Source organism: Gastrolobium bilobum, unplaced genomic scaffold (genome assembly GCF_033153095.1).
Source record: "Gastrolobium bilobum isolate Gb01-03AN ecotype WA unplaced genomic scaffold, APGP_CSIRO_Gbil_v1 utg163571, whole genome shotgun sequence".
Lineage (NCBI taxonomy): Eukaryota > Viridiplantae > Streptophyta > Magnoliopsida > Fabales > Fabaceae > Gastrolobium > Gastrolobium bilobum.
Genome location: NW_026899391.1, coordinates 40,754 through 57,342, shown reverse-complemented (window position 1 = coordinate 57,342; position 16,589 = coordinate 40,754). Strand labels below are relative to the sequence as shown.

The 16,589-nt window shown below is 33.6% G+C and overlaps 1 protein-coding gene across 1 annotated transcript; it reads left to right on the top strand.

The window, feature by feature from the left end:
* Positions 1 to 590: 590 nt before the first annotated feature.
* Positions 591 to 15,688, top strand: LOC133290157 (protein ZINC INDUCED FACILITATOR-LIKE 1-like). Its single transcript, XM_061488213.1, has 17 exons — positions 591 to 859; positions 1,595 to 1,635; positions 3,089 to 3,149; positions 3,243 to 3,345; positions 3,435 to 3,537; positions 3,835 to 3,888; positions 3,986 to 4,048; positions 4,321 to 4,370; positions 4,511 to 4,586; positions 5,820 to 6,008; positions 6,858 to 6,945; positions 7,307 to 7,392; positions 7,484 to 7,591; positions 13,127 to 13,171; positions 13,270 to 13,358; positions 14,646 to 14,689; positions 15,448 to 15,688. The coding sequence occupies exons 1-17, from the start codon at positions 712 to 714 to the stop codon at positions 15,558 to 15,560; spliced, it is 1,461 nt and encodes a 486-aa protein (XP_061344197.1). The 5' UTR covers positions 591 to 711; the 3' UTR covers positions 15,561 to 15,688.
* Positions 15,689 to 16,589: the final 901 nt, after the last annotated feature.

The window sequence follows — 16,589 nt, the reverse complement described above, 5'->3', positions numbered from 1 at the left end:
AAATCAACGTGTTTTTGTAGTTATAATATATTGCAGGTTATATGAGTCTTTATCATTATAATTTTTTTAATCTTATAATCCAAAGCATAGTGGATATAGCTTTATCTTCAGTGACGGTAGAAATACATTTTCCAAATTATTTTGATGGTAAATATACCTGCCTCTAAAAAAGTTATTTAATATGACAAAATATTCTCAGAAATATTAGATTAATTTTATTAATAATATGTTTGCTTATTTTTATCTGAAAAATTAATCGATATTTTTCCTTGTATTCTTGAAATATCACCTTCTAAATAATATTTTTCGATGGTATTTTGATTTAGAAAATACACCCAAAATAATAATTTTTCCTTGTATTCTTGAAATATCACCTTCTAAATAATATTTTTCGATGGTATTTTGATTTAGAAAATACACCCAAAATAAAATTCCGCAAAAATAATTTTCTCGGAAAATTTTTCTCTAATTTGCTACTAAACATGCAATTCTAAAAATCACATCCTTATTTTCCCAGTCATCTAAAAATAATCGTCTTACCAAATAAAGTAGTGGCAAAAGCATTCATTGTCCTTCATAAGTCTTTCTGATTAGGCCTTTTCTGTTTTTGCGCTTTTCGCTGTTTGATGTTGCATATGTAAAAGGATCATAGAAGGGACAGCACAGCCATTATTGTTGTTGTGAAACAAGGAGACGGGTTCTCTTACAAACATGGAAGAGGAGAATATTGGGCAGCCATTGTTGAAGAAGCATTATTATGAGAACTGCCCTGGTTGTAAGGTGGATAAAGCCAAAGAGCTCAAAACAGATGTTTCCCTTAGAAACCTCTTGAACATATGGATGGTCGTGTTATGCAGCTGTAAGCATTTAACTATGTTTTTTCACTTTTGGACACACTGATTGCTCCTATAATTTCTCTTTAGTTTTGAGTGCAAATTTTGATGATGATGATGATGATAGCATTCTAGAATATCTGTTTGAACATGCAATGTAAGCATGTAACTTTTGGTGAGGTTTTATGTGCAAACAGTGGTTGCTAAAATTGCAAAGATTCATCTGAGGGTGTCTGGTTTTAAAGCAAAATACACAACCCCTTTTACAAACTGCATTAAAAGCTGATACTTTTAGAAACAGTACAATATAATATAAAATACCTTTAAGCTAAAATTGGAATACTAATATTTTTCTAGTTGTGCTCTTAAGTTAGAAATCCTTAAGGGAAATAATTTCAGTTCATTATTTTTTTCTTGGAGAAAATCAGAAAAATCACTTGGTAGCGGTGACTGATCCCATTCAGATGTTGGTTTCATCTTTGTTATGAACATTTGAATTTGTGTATCTTATAGCTCAAATTTTTGAGTTACACCTATCAGGGTTGTGTGGGAAAATTTAAGTTGAATTTGTTATATCTACCACAAAAAATTTGAATTTGTTATGGTGTAATTAGTTTACCGTTTTGAAACTAAAATCAGAGTTTGATTCTAATATTTTCTGTATTAAATAATTTTCTGTTCTCATGTATGCACAATCCTGAGTCTGTTGAAACTGCTTCTTTATACATCTCTAATGGCTCTTTTGTTTTTGTGATGTACAGCGCTGCCTATATCATCTCTCTGGCCTTACCTTTATTTCATGGTGAGTTTAACCACCAACTGTGCTTTACTGTTACCTACAACAAGATGCATATCTGATGCAAAATTATGGGGAGAATAGGCTTTCAGGAAAATGCATAAGTTTTTCTGTTATATTATTATTCTTTAAGAATCAAAAGTCTCCCTGCACATCCTTCTAACAAGTCTTTTTAATTAGGCAATACAGAAAGTAAACAACAATAAAGGACCATTAATGGTCTTAAAAATTGATACAAAATAGAAATAATTATAAACCAAACATAAAGTCATGTAAACTGAATCGTCAACAATTATTAAAATTCATAAAAAGCCTTAAAACCCCTCTAAATGACATTATTTGATTTTGGGTGTTTACAGTTAAATTTCTGTTTTGATTCTCTATTTAAAATTAAAAATGCAGTTAGGAGGTTTATACTCTTTTTGTCTGCACATCCTTTTCTGAAATTGACTGCCAATTACTTATGGATGGAACAGATACTAATACACTTTTGGTTTGCTTAATTATTTTTCTTCAGTTTTGATCTTTTCCTAAGTATTTTGATCACTTCATGAAATTATATCACTGTTTAAACATCACCCTGAATGATATTAGTGTTGTAAACAGAGTTGAATAGAGTAGTTTAGTGTGAGGGACAAAGGCTCACATCATGTATATCTCTTTGTAATTCCTTTTCATTCAATTATATAGTAGAACATCCGCTATGTAGTTGAAACACATGGATTTCAACACATACCTCTTGGGTTCTGATATTTAACAATTAGTTTTAAAGCAAATGGTTCCATCTTGCTGGTCTACTGTACTTGGATAAACTCGTGTTGAATCTTTGTACCATTTTGAAGGAAACAAAAAAATTGTTGTGAGAAGAATGTTCAGTCCTGTTTTGGTAGTTATTCGCACTGCTATTAACTAAATCTGTTTGTCCATTTCTTGGAATATCCATGGCCATCATACATTCAGATATAGGGATGTGCTTGAGCCATTTTAATGGGAGGTTTTGATTCTAGAAAACAATTGATATAAAGTGTGGCCTGATAAATATTGATGAGTTTTCTAGCTATAATGATATCACTTCAAATTTCAATTTAGCCTTACAATATAATTGCTTACTGGCACCATCAACTGACATAAACTTCTCTTCAAATAGCAGCTAAGTCTCATGGGCATTAATGAGGAACTTTACTCAAATATACAAAAGTTCCCTTCACTATTTTTCCTAAATATAACAATTTCTGATCACTCCCACATTATAGTTTACATTTAAACAGATAATTTCAAATTTTTGCACATGCAAATGTTAGTTTTCTAAGTGCTTTATTGCTTTACCCTCTTCCTTTCTCGCTTCATATCAAATGCTCAAGAAATTAATATCTGGTTATGATTGACCTTAATTACTGCTTCACATAATAAATATCCTCAATAAGGCAACATATGAACATATTTATGTATATTTTTTTAGGTAAGCGATTTTAATATTGCAGAAAGAGAGGAAGATATAAGTGGATATGCTGGTTATGTGGGTAAGATTAACTTTAGTACTTCAATTCTTTGATGTCTTCTATCAACTTAAGTTCCTTATTTCTGATCCTCACACGACTGCAAAAATGTTGTAGGATCTGCATTCATGCTTGGCAGAGCCATAACATCTTTATTGTGGGGAATAATAGCTGATCGCTATGGTAGAAAACCTGTTGTGATTGTAGGGATTATTTTTGTGTAAGTATATATGTCAATGAAGTGGATACTTTCTTTCAAGTTATATTACATGTTTTCCCATAATAACAATGTTGTTTACATGATTCCAGCATCATCTTCAACACACTATTTGGCCTTAGCACAAGTTTTTGGATGGCTGTTATTATGCGATTTCTTCTTGGAAGCTTGAATGGTTTGCTTGGACCAATGAAGGTACCAATCCACCAACATCAGGGCACAATTGTAAATTTGAATTTGTAGACTAGGACTATCAGTTGTGTAAAGAACTAATTCAACCTAAAAGCAAAAGTTGTTACGTTAAGGCCATATTAATGGGTTTATTTTTCTATGGCACTCGTGATCTCTTGGTCACAGAAGTTCTGATACCATGTAAAAACCCATTTCACTTAAAATTTTAAACTGTTAAGTGAAGACCATACTAATGGTTTTATATTTCATAACTAATTGATTTCTAAAATATATGTATGTCATAACCTCCTCTGTTAACAGGCTTATTCTTCCGAAATTTTTCGAGAAGAACACCAAGCTCTAGGACTCTCAACTGTAAGCCTCCCTATCCTTTGTTTACTATAATTTCTTAGAAACATAAGTCTCCAATGGGGGTTCCATCATAATAATTCAAAATGTGATATGGTTTCAGTTCAGTGCAGCTTGGGGCATAGGTTTGATCATTGGGCCAGCACTGGGAGGTTATCTGGCTCAGGTTCTTCTATATTCTTTTCCTTCATAAGTGAAACTGACATCTTAAGAATAGCCTTGGATATTGCACATGGACATAACATGACTTGTTTTAAAAGACATGAGTTAATATTCCATGTTAATCCCCAAATTAATGTATATTGCAAAGGCTTATGCCTGAATTTTTAGATATTTAAATTAAGGACTGGAAATAAAAAATTTTGAAGTCCTTCGTGTATAATAAATTTACACTCTTTCAAGTTTTTTTCCTAATATTTTGGGAATTTGGTATTGCAGCCAGTTGAGAAATACCCACATCTATTTCCAAAGGATTCCTTTTGGGATAAGTAAGTGTATTTTTCCTAATTTGTAATTTTGTAAAATTCAAGGATTCAATTTTCTTCTTCCCAACCTTTATCTTCAAAGTTACATTTTTGCTTTCTTGATGTGCTGATTGTCATTGGTTGAAACATAAATCTCAATGCAGGTTTCCATACTTCTTGCCCTCATTTGTGATATCAGTATTTGCATTTGTAGTAGCAATTGCCAGCATCTGGCTTCCGGTATGTATCTGACAGGATAATGGAAAAACATGTGCTTTGTTATTGATTTACCACCCAAAAAACCCTTTATTCTCTTACTGAATTTGATATGGTATCAGTAATAAATAGAGGTTTGAATGACAATAGGTCCTCTCTGGTTTAGTAGCTAGCACCCAGAATTAAAGAAAAGACAACTGATAAAACAAAAATGGTCTTTATTATTATTCCCACTAATTCTGCTATCATAGGGAGTATTTTCCATCTCCCTCAATGCACATATGCCTTAGGTCTCTGCAGTCCTTCTTTTTCATTTCATTCACTTGGTCTCTCAAGAGTTTTACTTCTTACAAAAAATGAAGATCAATCACTCCCCTTTAAACCCCCATTAGGACAATCTTATACATAGTTTTACATTTGCATATTAACAAAGATCCTGTTTTCCAGATTTGAACTCGTGACAAAGATAAAACTTTATCACTACTCCAAGCTCTCAAAATAAAGATAATATTAGGAAATTATTCCTATATGGTAACAAAACACTCCTAGGAACACGTTAGCTTCCTTGTTTACCTTTCCCAAAATACATCATAAAACACAGAAGATGAAAGGGTATTAAAGGGTCATGTTAACTATTACACGTTGATTTGTCATTAAAGAGACAATTTTTCACTTGACATGATTGTGTTAAAATAACACATTGAGTCATGAAATATCTGCATCTTGCCCAATCTTCTGAGCCGTAGAATCTCAGGCCCAACTTCTAGTTCACATTCTTGGCTAAAGACCTGGATTTGTAAGGTTGAATCTTTAGATAGACAAATTCCCACTAACATATCTTCTGTTTTTGTTTGCATAATGCTTCATTTTTATTTTGAGCCTCATCCAGATTCATCTGACACCAATTTCCTTTATGTCATTAACTGGTTCACTTCTTTCAACACTGACAAATCTCCTAGACACCTAAACAATGTTGGGGGTTTATGCTCCATAAGGTTGACCCACCCTCACGTGCCTTAAGTCTCTGCGGTCCTTATTTTTCTAACATATATATATCTATATATGTCCATTAATCATTGATATCTCTATCCTCTCTTTTTTGTAACTTTTCTTTAATGCTGTCATGATGATATCTCATAATGTAGCACCATTTTTGCTTAAAGTTTTTTACTCATCCCTACTTTTCCTTCTCCTTTTATATATATATTGTTTCTTTTCCATCAATAAATTGCTTTAAAAATACCGGCATCACTGCAGGAAACACTACACAACCACCCTCAAAGCAGTGAGTCCACTGAAGACACTGAAGCTTTAGAAAAAGGAAGCAGTGGGGCTGACAAATACAACATAATCCAAAAAGATGAAAACCTCTTCCTAAACTGGCCCTTAATGTCATCTATCATTGTTTACTGTATCTACTCACTTCATGATGCTGCTTATCAAGAGGTATATATCATCGGAAAAGTTATATTTATAAAAATTTTATTTACAAATTCTCACGGATTATACTATTTAGTATTTTTAAGTAAAATAGTCATTTGTAAGTTAAAATAAATAAATACTTTTTATGTATAAAATTACTAAAAAGAACATATAATAGTCAAAGGGACACGATCCGTTTACAAACTTTTTTGAATTTTTTGACAAATTACACTATATTCTCCCGGGAGAACATAGTGTAGTTTGTAAAAGTTTGTATTCTCTCGAGAGAATATAGTGTAGTTTGTAAGCAAAAAAGTTTGTAAATATAACCTGCCCCATAGTCAAAATATACATATTTAGGTTTTTGGTTAAGGGTAAAATTGGATTTTGGAGGGATTGTATTGGAATTTTAGCTTTACAAAAAATATTAATTTACCGTTTTTTTTTTCAAAGGTTTCATCCAAATACACACGTAAAGTGAAAAACACTATTATTTAAAAAAAGGAAAAAACACATCCAAACATGTTCGATGTATGCTATATATTTAGACTTTTCTCTCCTACCCATCCGTGCATCTTTTTATCGTGATATCTTGTTCTTTTAATGTAGAACTGATGTTTAATCTAAGTGTCTAGGATATCTTGTGTTTTTTTAGTATGCATTCGCACGAATACATAATTATAATATTAAAGTTGTATTTTTTCTTTTATTTTCAAAAGCTGTCTGCTGAAGTGAAAAGTAAAAAAAATAATATTTTAACTATACATTTCCGAAAATGCAATTGAAAATTGCTAAAAAAAAATATAAGTTTATGACCTTCAAAAACACGTCCTTTTCCTTATGTAAAGTGAACACTATTCTACTTTTTGTTAGGTTTTCTCATTATGGGCTGTTAGTCCTCGAAGGTTGGGAGGTTTGAGCTTCACAACTGATAATGTTGGTAATGTTCTTGCAATAACAGGTACATATCTTTGACATCTATGCGTTCCTAAATATTTAGTAATGCTATGGGCATACGTGTTTAACTATATTTCTCAAATGATTCCAAACATACTTTTATCAATGTACATGATGCCATATGGTAACTTCCTTCAAGATATTTCCTCTTAACTGGTCTTGTCCAGTGAATTTTGCTTATTTGGATTTATAAAATTAGGAAAAATATTTTTTATGTAAGGAAATCATATTGTGAGTGATAATTAATTAAATTTTTATTCCTTTGGGTATGCATAGTGATATAGATATACATTTTTTGTTTGTGCATTGTTTTCTAAAGATATGCTGCTTAATTAATGACTTCTTCTCAACTTGTCAATGGTCAGGTATTAGTCTAATAATATACCAGCTTTCCCTATACCCATCATTGGAAAAAGCTTTTGGACCTGTTAGATTTGCTCGTGTCACTGGGGTAAGCTTTCGCCTTTTGTAGTATTAATGTAACTAAGAATTTCATTGTTTGTTGTTCTAAACATGTGTTGTTATCTTGGCACCTTATGTAGGTGTTATCTATACCTCTCTTGCAAAGTTACCCCTTCATTGCAATGTTGTCAGGCTTCACACTGAACCTAGTGATAAATATTGCTTCGGTTGTGAAAAATATTCTTACTGTAAGTGAATCTCTTCGTTTATTTAACCAATCATGAGTGATAATAATTACGATACATCAGTAGTCTAATAATTGGTCAACAACAATCACTGTTGACCATATATAATAATACATTCTAACATATGCTAAATGTGCACTTAAATGATAGGATTCAATCAATTAGGATCAGTTTTATTTCCGTTTTTATTAAGGATTGATTAGTTTCCTTTTTTCTTATTTTATTTCCTTTTTCAATCACACATGATGTGTATTTGTACATATATCTTCTCCTTATTGCAACTCAATTAAATGATCCTCTTCTTAGAATTCATCGCAGAAGGATTCTCATTGGGAATGGTTGAGCTTTGGTTTGCTGTAGTCATTTTGCAAGATCAGAAAAAATTCTGATATAGAATCAAGAAGAAGAAAGAAGAGGTTGGAACAACGATGAATACCAGAGCTCTAGATGAGCTCTGATACCATCCAAGTTGAGAGAAAACTGAGAATCTTGAATTGAGAAAAATGGAGAATTCTCATTATTACTTTCATCTGATACAAGAGTGTTATATATATGCACAGTGAATCTAACTAACTACTCAACACGTGCATGAAAGTAAAAGAACAGAAGAAATTGATTTAACTAACAGCTACTAACAACTCTAACAAATTGCATGTTTAACTCAGCTTGATAAAAAAATACATATATATATATATATATATATATATATGTTAATACCATAAACCATCCGCCCGTCACCATTGAAAGAAGCACGTTCATGCACTGCCGTGCCGGAGGAATTTTTGACAGTCATTTGCATCGTTCAAATCGTCGGATCCTCCTGTTTCTGTTACATGTGTCTAAACTAAATGAGCTAGATGAATTTTGGGTCATTCCATGTATCTCACACTTGTTCAATGACTTAATCCCTAAACTCTTCCGCTTCATCTCCTAACCTGAATTTGTAATCCTCTGGAGATAACGTTAGGCTCCAAATTACCACTCCCCGATTAAATGGCAAAAACTTTCCATAATGGTCACGATCTATCAAAATGGTTATCCGTGCTAATGGAAAAATGAGTTATATCAACGGAAAAATCAAGAAGCTGACTGAGAATGAATCTGAATATGAAGATTGAGAGATCAATAACTCATTGGTGATGGTTTGGTTAACCAATTCCATGGAGCCGCAAAGTTTCTCAAGACTGCTAAGGAGATATGGGATACGGTCGAGCAAAATTATTCAGATCTGGAGAACGCTTCTTTGAATTGAAAAACAAGTTAAAGGACCCACATTAGGGAGGTATGACTATTACTGAATATTTTAATGAAATACAAAATCTGTGGCAAGAACTAGACCTTCACTATGCCACTGACTTTGGAGGCTTACAAGCTGATATAAAATTCAAAAAACATTTGGAGAAAGAGCGGCTGTATGATTTTCTTGCTAGCCTCAATTGTGATCTTGATGATGTTCGTGGGCGAATACTGGGACAGCTGTTACCATCCCTTGCTAATGCCTTTGTCGAGGTACAAAGCGAAGCTAGTCAAAGGCGAGGACATTGGATGTGCCTGCCCTAGCTGCTAAAGGATCAATTGATCGTTCATCTGGAGATTCAAACGTGATGACTGCCCTTGATGTTCACATTCTAATAAGGGTGGACACACCCGTGAAAAATGGTGGGAGATACATGGGAAACCGACAAATTGGAAACGAAAAGGGTAGAATAAAAGCCATGCATACCAGACCTCGGTAAAGGACTAGGCAGAGGAGTGTTTCGCCGCAAGTGACTCCAGAGGTGTATTCCTTAGCAACGCCCAGTTTGAATAGTTGTAGAGGCTTTTGAATCAGCCCACTATGGCCACTAGTAACATGGTTCAACAAGGTACTGCATTCCATGTTGACAATAGTACTCGTTTGATACTTAATTCTGGGGCTTCTAAGCGTATAATAGGTAATCCCACATTGTTTTGTTCTTATACTCCTTGTCATGAGCCATCTCGATTAAAAATGGCAGTTTTTCTCAAATTGTTGGGAAAGGATCAGTTAAACTCTTAGAGCAAATTCAATTGACTTCTGCTCTACATGTTCCTAGTCTGGCTTGCAATCTCATTTCTATTAGCAAACTGACCTCTGAGTTGAATTGTGTTGCTAAATTCTTTGCCAATGGTTGTGTATTTCAGGAATATGACTCAAAGAAGATGATTGGCATCTCTAGTGAGGACGTAAGGCTTTATTACTTTGAGAATGTGACTCGTGTGGAGAACCAAACTGCTTTTGTCGAAAGTGATACTATTTTTACTTCTGATTCTTATACTGATGTTATGTTCTGGCACCATAAGTTAGGCCACCCAAATTTCAATTATCTTCAGAAGTTGTTACCAAACTTGTTTATCAATAAAGATCCCAGTTTGTTTTCATGTGATATTTATCAACTTGCCAAACATTCTCGTGTTAATTATCCTTCTAGACCTTACAAAGAATTATCCTCTTTTATCCATGGGGCCTAACTTGTGAATTTTTTTTTTAGGTGTAAGGTGGTTTATCACATTTATCGATGATCACTCTCATGTGTGTTGGTGTACCTCCTTAAGGATAAATAAGATGCTGAGCACACTTTCAAAAACTTCCATACCATGATCCAAAATCAATTTCAATTTTCCGTAAAAATTCTTCGTACAGACAATGGCAGAGAATACTTCAACTCTGTCCTTGGAGAGTATTTAACGCAACATGGAATTCTTCATCAAAGTTCACGCCCTAATACCCCCAGCAAAATGGTACTGCCGAAAGAAAAAACCACCATTTTCTTGAAGTTGCTCGTGCCTTTATGTTCACCATGAATGTCCCTAAATACTTGTGGGGGAAAGTAATCCTCATTGCCTCTTACCTTATCAATCGTATGCCCTCTCAAATCCTTTAGTTTCACTCTCCAATATCTCTCCTTGTTAACCCCGTCCCTTCCTTCTGGGCCATTTCATTTATTCCTCCCAAGTTGTTTGGATGTATCGCCTTTGTCTATATTCCTACTCATAGAGATCCAAACTTGATCATAATTCCCTTGAGTGTGTATTCATTGGTTACTCTACTACTCAATCAGGCTACAATTATTATTTGCCCTCTCTACGAAAGGTATTTGTGTCTATTGATGTCACTTTTTTTGAACCACAGTACTTTTCTCCTCTGCCTTCTCTTCAGGGGGAGTCTTCTGTAGAAGAAAATGAAGATAAGTTATGGAACCTAATTATACCACTACCATTACCATTGGAGATAGAAGGAGATTGCGCAATGTTACGATTTTTATTGGAGACAGGAGGAGCTATTTAGCCTTTGGTTTATAGTAGGAGAAACTGGCGAAAGGATCCTCAAAGGGAAAATAATCTAGAACCTCTAGACTACCAAGATTGTAATTCGAGTTCTAGTTCCCTCAATCAAGCACCTGTATTTCATGACACAATTGATCTGCAGTTGCCTATTGCCTTAAGAAAATGTATTCGATCTTGTACTGCTCATCCTATTTCTCATTATATTTCCTATGAGAAGTTGTCTCCAGGTTTTCGTGCCTATAGTACTGCATTAGGCAGTAAGAAAATACCAAGAAACATCTAGGAAACCCTTGATGATCCAAAGTGGAGAAATGTTGTCCTTGAAGAAATGGATGCCCTAGAGAGAAATGGAACCTGGGAAACGGTGAGATTACTGAGAGGAAAAATGAAATAGATACAAGGCCAAGTTGGTTGCGAAGGGATTCACCCAGAAATATGAAATAGATTATCAGGAGACTTTTTCTCTAGTTGCCAGGGTTAACACAATTCAAGTCCTCTTTATCTTTAGGCGCTAACTTGGATTGGCCCTTACAACAACTAGATGTGAAGAATGAATTCTTAAATAGTGACCTATATGAAGAAGTCTATATGGATCCTCTTCTTGGAATAAATTATCAGGAGACTTTTGCTCCAATTGCCATGGTCAACACAATTCAAGTCTTCTTATTTCTTGCCTCTAACCTAGATTGGCCCATACAACAACTAGATGTGAAGAATGAATTCGTAAATGGTAACTTGCATGAGGAACCCTATATGGATCCTCCGCCTAGTTTTGAAAAGGAAAATAGGTTGCTATGTAAGTTGAAGAAGCCTCTATACGGTCTTAAGGAATCCCCAAGAGAATGGTTTGAAAAATTTACTTAGGCAGTCAAGGGGAAAGGCTTTTTCCAAGCACAGACTGATCATACTCTCATCCACGAGCACTCCACAAATGGTAAAATTGCTATCCGTACTGTTTATGTGGATGACATAATTATTACAAGTGATGATTGTTAGGAATTGGATTTCTTGAAGAAGTATCTAGCAGACCAATTCGAACTTAGGGATCTTGGAAACCTTAAGTATTTTCTTGGAATGAAAGTTGCTCGGAGCAAGTCAGGAATCACTATTACTCAGAAGAAGTGTATCCTTGATCTTTTGCAGAAGACAGGCATGATAAGGTGAAAACCAGGCGAGATCCCTGTGGAACCTAATACTATGTTGGGAATTGAAGATGGAAAAGAGGTAGACAAGGAAAAATATCATATATTGGTTGGAAAACTGATTTATTTATCCCACACTCGACCTGACATTACGTTTTGTAGTAAGCATGGTTAGCTAATTCATGCACTCACCTAGGGAAAGACTTGGGTGTTGCACACAGGATCCTTAAGTACCTCAAGAACACTCCTGGCAGAGGACTATTCTTCATAAAGGGGTTCAAGATGTTGATTGAAATCTATACCAATGCAGATTTGGCAGGTTCATCAGTGGACCGAATATATACTTCAGGCTATTGCACCTATGTGTGGGGCAATCTTGTGACTGGGAGGAGTAAAAAACAAACAATAGTTGCATGAAGTAGTGTTAAGGCAGATTTTCGGGCTCTAGCACATGGAGTTTGCGAGGGGAGTCTGGTTGAGAAGACTTCTTGAGAAATTAAAGATCTCTTATTCCCTACTAGCTAAACTATACTGCTATAACAAGGCTGCTGTCAACATCGCTCAAAATCATGTTCACCGTGATAGGACAAAATATGTGCAAGTTGACCGCAACTTCAAAGAAAAGCTAGATGATGGAGGGGTGTGTTTGACGTACATTCCTACCAAAGAGCAAGCAACAAACATCCTTACTAAAGTCCTACAAAGACTGGTGTTTGAAGACCTGATTGACAAGTTGGGAATGATCAACATATACCTCCCAACTTGAGGGCCCAACTTGAGGGGGGATGTAGAAAATCTTAAGATTATTTCCATTCATTAAGAGATTTTATCAAATCCCTAATTGATAGGATTCAATCAATTAGGATCAGTTTATTTTTGTTTTTATTTAGGATTGTTTAGTTTCCTTTTTTCTTATTTTATTTTCTTTTTCAATCAATGATGTGTATCTATACATGTATCATCTCCTTATTGCAATACAATTTAATGAAACCTTTTCTTCTTAGAATTTTCACAAAACCTATACTAGTATTATAACCATGGTTATCTGCATTAAAAGCTTGCCTGATTGTATTCTTTTTGCTGGATTTAGGTGACCATTATAACTGGTTTATTCCTTCTGCAAAATAGAGCAGTGGTAAATTTTTTGTTCCATTCTACATTTTATTTCCTTCAAAAAATTGAGATTATATTTATCGAATTGTGGCATATTTTCCCTGTTGATTTGGAAAACAGGAACAACATCAAAGAGGGGCAGCTAATGGCATTTCTATGACTACTATGTCAATATTCAAAGCAATTGGCCCTGCTGGAGGAGGTGCAATGTGAGTGTCCCTTTGATTTCTTTAGCTTTTACTTTGCTTATCTTTCATTGTTCATAAGTGTGTATTTGGATCTCTGTAGGGGATCAATATTTTAATTGAGATTTAAGCAATAAACCTACCTCCTTTAGAGTAAAGTACTCCTTTAACTTGGGTTTTAGATAGAAAAGAGATCATAATATTGTACAATTATGAGGAAAAAAGTGCTGCAGTGTCCATCCACCTAATATGAGTTCGAATCTTAGTGGTTGCAAAACTTCAAATATTTTGGGGAAAGGTTATGGGTTCGAACCCAGAAAACAACTTTACAAATAGGTAAGAATAAAACTACGTACAAGTATTGCCCCCACCCATACTGTGCTAGTCAGGATTTAATAAGGAGTGATTTTTGAGAAAAAAAGTTCAAAATGTTTACAATGATGTCTATATATAGATCCAACGTAATCAAACATCACTATAAGATAACCAATTCTACACTGAAATAAGATACTCCAACATATGATAAAATATCTAAATACAAATAATCTCAAATCGAAAATATTAACTTCAAAATTAAAATCCTAAAATACTTTCCCATTTTACATCATCTCCCATTGAAAAGAACTTTGTCATCCACTAGTAAGTTATCTAGCTCAAGGGAGGGCTCTACAACAGCAGGTTCAGGGAAATCCAACTTAACCTTAAGGACAACAGCCAACATCACCTCTGCCGCTAAACTTTCTTTCTCAAATTACAAATTGGCCAAAAGGTGCAAACATACAGTCTAGGTGAAATTGAATTATCTTGTAACCTCTTATTTTACAAAGGGTAATTCAAAACATGAGATTTTTATAAGATGCAGAGTTTAGATGGTCGTTTTTGTACAAGGAATAGATTGACAAACTACCAAGCACATGGGCTGTTCTATCTTAGTGGTCTCGAGTTCGAGTTCTAGGCATGCAACTCTGTTAAAAACTTGATAGGAAGAATTTTTTCATCCTTGTGATCATACCCCGGTCGATCAGACTAATCGATAAATTGATCAGCCAATAGAAAAATCTCAAAAAAATAAAATAAAAAGATTGACACTAATAGCTCTATATTGCTTTCATACCTGACTCTGTGTGAATCAGATTGATAGAAATTGACAATCATCTGGTCCAATAGCAGTTGACAAATGTTTCATTAGTAAAAAATATTTTGTGCAGAGTTTGGCAATTGGAATTGATCAGTGATACTTTCTGACTACAATGATATATTGAAAATTGTATAATATAATCAGTTTTCATATTCTGATCTTGGTAAATGCAGATTAACTTGGTCACAAAAGCGGTTGGATGCTTCTTTCCTCCCTGGTATGATGCTCAACTATTTTGTTTTAGCTGATTTCTATTTCATTTGTTGTATATGGAAATTTTATGTCTTGAGCTATGCTGATTAATAGAAATTGAAAGAAAGGCTGCAACTAGGGGTGTGCATGGTTTGGTTTTGTTTGGTTTTCTATATTGAACGGAACCAGAAAAGTGGTTCGGTTCGGGCAAACCAAAACGGTTTTAAAAATCTGTTCGGTTTTTGATACAGTTTGGAAAAAATGGTTTGGTTCTGAAACAAGTTTGGAAAAATATGGTGCGATTCAATTCGCTTCGCAATTTGGTTTTATTTTTTTGATTTTTTTTTTCACACCCAAGAGTGAGTATGGTTAAGTTTGGTTTTTAACCCGATCCGAATTGGGAAAGTGGTTCAGTTTTCGTTTTGAAAAAAAGGTTTGGTTTTTGAACTGATTTGAAGAAAATGATTTGGTTATTAAACCGGTTTGAAAAAATGTGATTCATTTGTGCATTCGGTTCATTTAGTTTTTTTTCACACTCCAAGGTGCAACTTTATTTTTTTATTTTTTATTTTTGTAGAATCCAAGGTGCAACTTTAGAATGACATATAACACTTGTTCTAAACTCGCTAGTTGTGAATTTACTCTGTCAATAGGATAGTTGTGTTGGTACAACAACTATCATTTTAGGTAGAATATGATGTTAATATAATCTGGAATATCAGAACGTGCCTTTCTTTTGCTAGCTAGATTACCTGAAGCTCATTGTTGTACATTTAACTGCAGGCACCCATATGGTCTTCTTTCTCCTGAATGTTGCTGGAGGAATTGGAGTGCTCTTAATGTTCACACCATTCCTCAGTTTAAAGAAGAAAACACCATCTGTGCAGTTGCACTGATATCAACAAATTTTGCATATTTGGGATTTCAATGCCTTCTTTCTTTTCTGATCATCTCATATGCTTCATTTCTCTGCTCACATTTTTTTTTTGAGGGTGTCCAACTGATTATCATTATTTACTAAACAAAGTTCAATTTTTAAAATCTCGCAGTCCTTTTACTGATTGCAATAATATTGTTCCTTTCGTTTTAACTTTCTCGTTACATTTTCTTACACACACACACACACATATATATATATATATATATATATATATATATATATAGGGTTCGCTTTTTCTGCAGTTACTGCAAATAAGTTATCTGCAGTAAGCCCAATACGACGTCGTTTTAGGACGAAAATCATGGTGTTTTTGTAATTTTAATTTATTTCAGGGTTATAATAGTCTTTATATTTATAATTTTCTAAGATTTCAATATCAAAACGACGTCGTTTTGGGAATAAATGCAAATAACTTATCTGCATTAACTGCAAAAACATTTTTCTCATATATATATATATATATATATATATATATATATATATATATATATATATATGGATTTATCGTTTCTCAATCTGCTTGAGATAATTTATCTCCTGACATTAAATAATAACTGTACAAAGATGGATGATAAAGGAAGAGAGAGAACAAGAAAATCATAATCATTCAAAGGTAAATCAATTAATATAAGAAAATAAATAAACAAAACGACATAGTTTTTGGGTGACTGGAGATAAATATATCTCAAGTAGCTTGAGAAATATTTTTTTCTATATAGGCTTATCGTTTCTCAAGCCTACTTGAGATAACTTTATCTTCAGTCACTAAATCATAATTGTACAAAGATTGATCAATGGTGATAAAGGAAGAGAGAAAAAAAAAGAATCATAATCATTCAAAGGTGAATCATTTAATATAAGAAAATTAATAAACAAAATGACGTAGTTAATAATTTTATTTGTTTAATGTTTTTAATATTATAGGAAATAAATTTATCTCTTATAAATACATAAAAGTGTGTGGCGTAAGAACCCGCACCGTTAA